General features: G+C 38.5%; 1 protein-coding gene across 1 annotated transcript; it reads right to left on the bottom strand.

Moving 5' to 3' along the window:
* Positions 1-283: 283 nt before the first annotated feature.
* LOC131875260 (uncharacterized) lies at positions 284-1,156 on the bottom strand. Its single transcript, XM_059219333.1, has 3 exons — positions 764-1,156; positions 618-671; positions 284-532 (listed from the first exon to the last, which is right to left on the bottom strand). The coding sequence occupies exons 1-3, from the start codon at positions 1,154-1,156 to the stop codon at positions 284-286; spliced, it is 696 nt and encodes a 231-aa protein (XP_059075316.1).
* Between the last annotated feature and the right edge of the window lie 391 nt (positions 1,157-1,547).

Genomic DNA, 1,547 nt, shown 5'->3' with positions numbered 1-1,547 from the left:
CAAAATCATCAATGCAATTGATGACCTTATCCTCATAGTTTACTATGGCTTTATGCTCAGTTAACCAGTTGATACCTAAGATCACATCATATGATCCTGATGGTGCCACATAAAGGTTAACCTGGGTTTGGAAACTAGAAAGTTTTAGTTCACTGCAAAATAGACAAGTATCTACCCTCCATTCTGCTTGATTTCCATATTGAAACATCCATGCATTTGAAATATAACTAGGTCTAATAGATATTCTAGAAACTACTTTAGGATCAATAAAGCATTCAATAGCTCATCTATCTATTAAAATAGAAACTGATTGCCCAAAAAGCTTACCCGTCATCTGAATAGGTGAGGCTTGGAAACCAGCTTGACAATTGTCAACTTCAACGTGAATCTGATGTTGAGAGGCTCCTTGTTGATTTTCTCCTCTTTGTGCAGGGGTACGTTGCAGACAATTTGAGGCATAATGACTTCCTCCATAGTTGTAACACCCGTCCCTAGGTCCAGAATTGCCACCTGACCTAACTCTGTCCAAGTTCTGTCAGACATTGAAGTTGGTGTTACTATTTGCTCTCTTGTTACCATCCTGATTCACTCTTCCTCTTTCCTGAGTGTTGGGTCACCTTTTTAGATTCCTTATTTGTTGATTGTTGCCGTTGTTGTTCCTTTGTAAATTCCTATTTCAAAAATTTGGTCTGTTATTCACATTTTTACGAAAGTTCCCCAACTGCTACAACTTCTTCTCTTGCTTGGTTGCTTTCTCAAATACCTCTTCCATAGTCAGTGGATTATGAATATCCACTTCTTCTCCTATATGAGTTATCAAACCCAAGATGAACTTTTGGATTCGAAATCTCTCATCCATTTGATATTGTGGAGCATACTTAAGAAGGTTGGTAAACTTCTCCCAGTATTGGGTTATTGACATGCCACCTTGTGTTAGGTTCGAAAATTCAGTCATCTTCTTATCGAAGAATAACTGAGGAAGCCACCTCTTCCTAAAGGATTGCAAGAATAATTCCCAAGTGATATCTCTAGGTTTCAACTTCCTTTTGGACTTTTCATTATCCCACCAAGTAACAGCTTCACCAGAAAGCTGGTAAGAAGCCCAAACTGCCTTGGTTTCGTTGGACATGTTGCGGAGACCAAAATACTTTTCCATTTCTATCACCCATGCCTCTACACCATCACCAATAGTTTTTCCATCAAAATTTGGTGGGGATATTCTTTTCAAGTCCTTCGCCAGCTCTTCTTCAATCCTTGCTTGGTTATCAGGTTGTTCTTCAACCCTTGGAGCTTCATGTCAGACTTCTCCGACCCTTCAAACCTCCTGCTTGAGTTCATTCATTCTGGCACTCTACTAGTTCAGTAAATCAAGGATTTGGTCCAGTCTTTCATTTCCATTACTAGACCCAACCCTTGTGGTCCTTGAGCCCATTGTTATTCAACAATTTCTGCATCAGGTAAATGTTAATATTTCTTAGCGAAAAAGAATAATATTTACAAAGTTAGGATTTCCATAACTTATATTTAATCAATGCTTCCTAAAATCT

This window comes from Cryptomeria japonica, chromosome 4 (genome assembly GCF_030272615.1).
Source record: "Cryptomeria japonica chromosome 4, Sugi_1.0, whole genome shotgun sequence".
Taxonomy (NCBI): Eukaryota; Viridiplantae; Streptophyta; class Pinopsida; order Cupressales; family Cupressaceae; genus Cryptomeria; species Cryptomeria japonica.
The sequence above is the reverse complement of the archived record's forward strand: the minus strand, read 5'-3'. Positions and strand labels throughout refer to the sequence as shown.

Bases quoted from the DNA above. Each gene is read 5' to 3' on its own strand.
- LOC131875260 (XM_059219333.1), bottom strand. From the start codon at position 1,156: ATGGAAAAGTATTTTGGTCTCCGCAACATGTCCAACGAAACCAAGGCA. The intron at 672-763 runs GTATTTGAGAAA...TTTTTGAAATAG, and splicing joins ATCCACTGACTATGGAAGAG to GAATTTACAAAGGAACAACA. The intron at 533-617 runs GTGACCCAACAC...AATGTCTGACAG, and splicing joins CAAATAAGGAATCTAAAAAG to AACTTGGACAGAGTTAGGTC.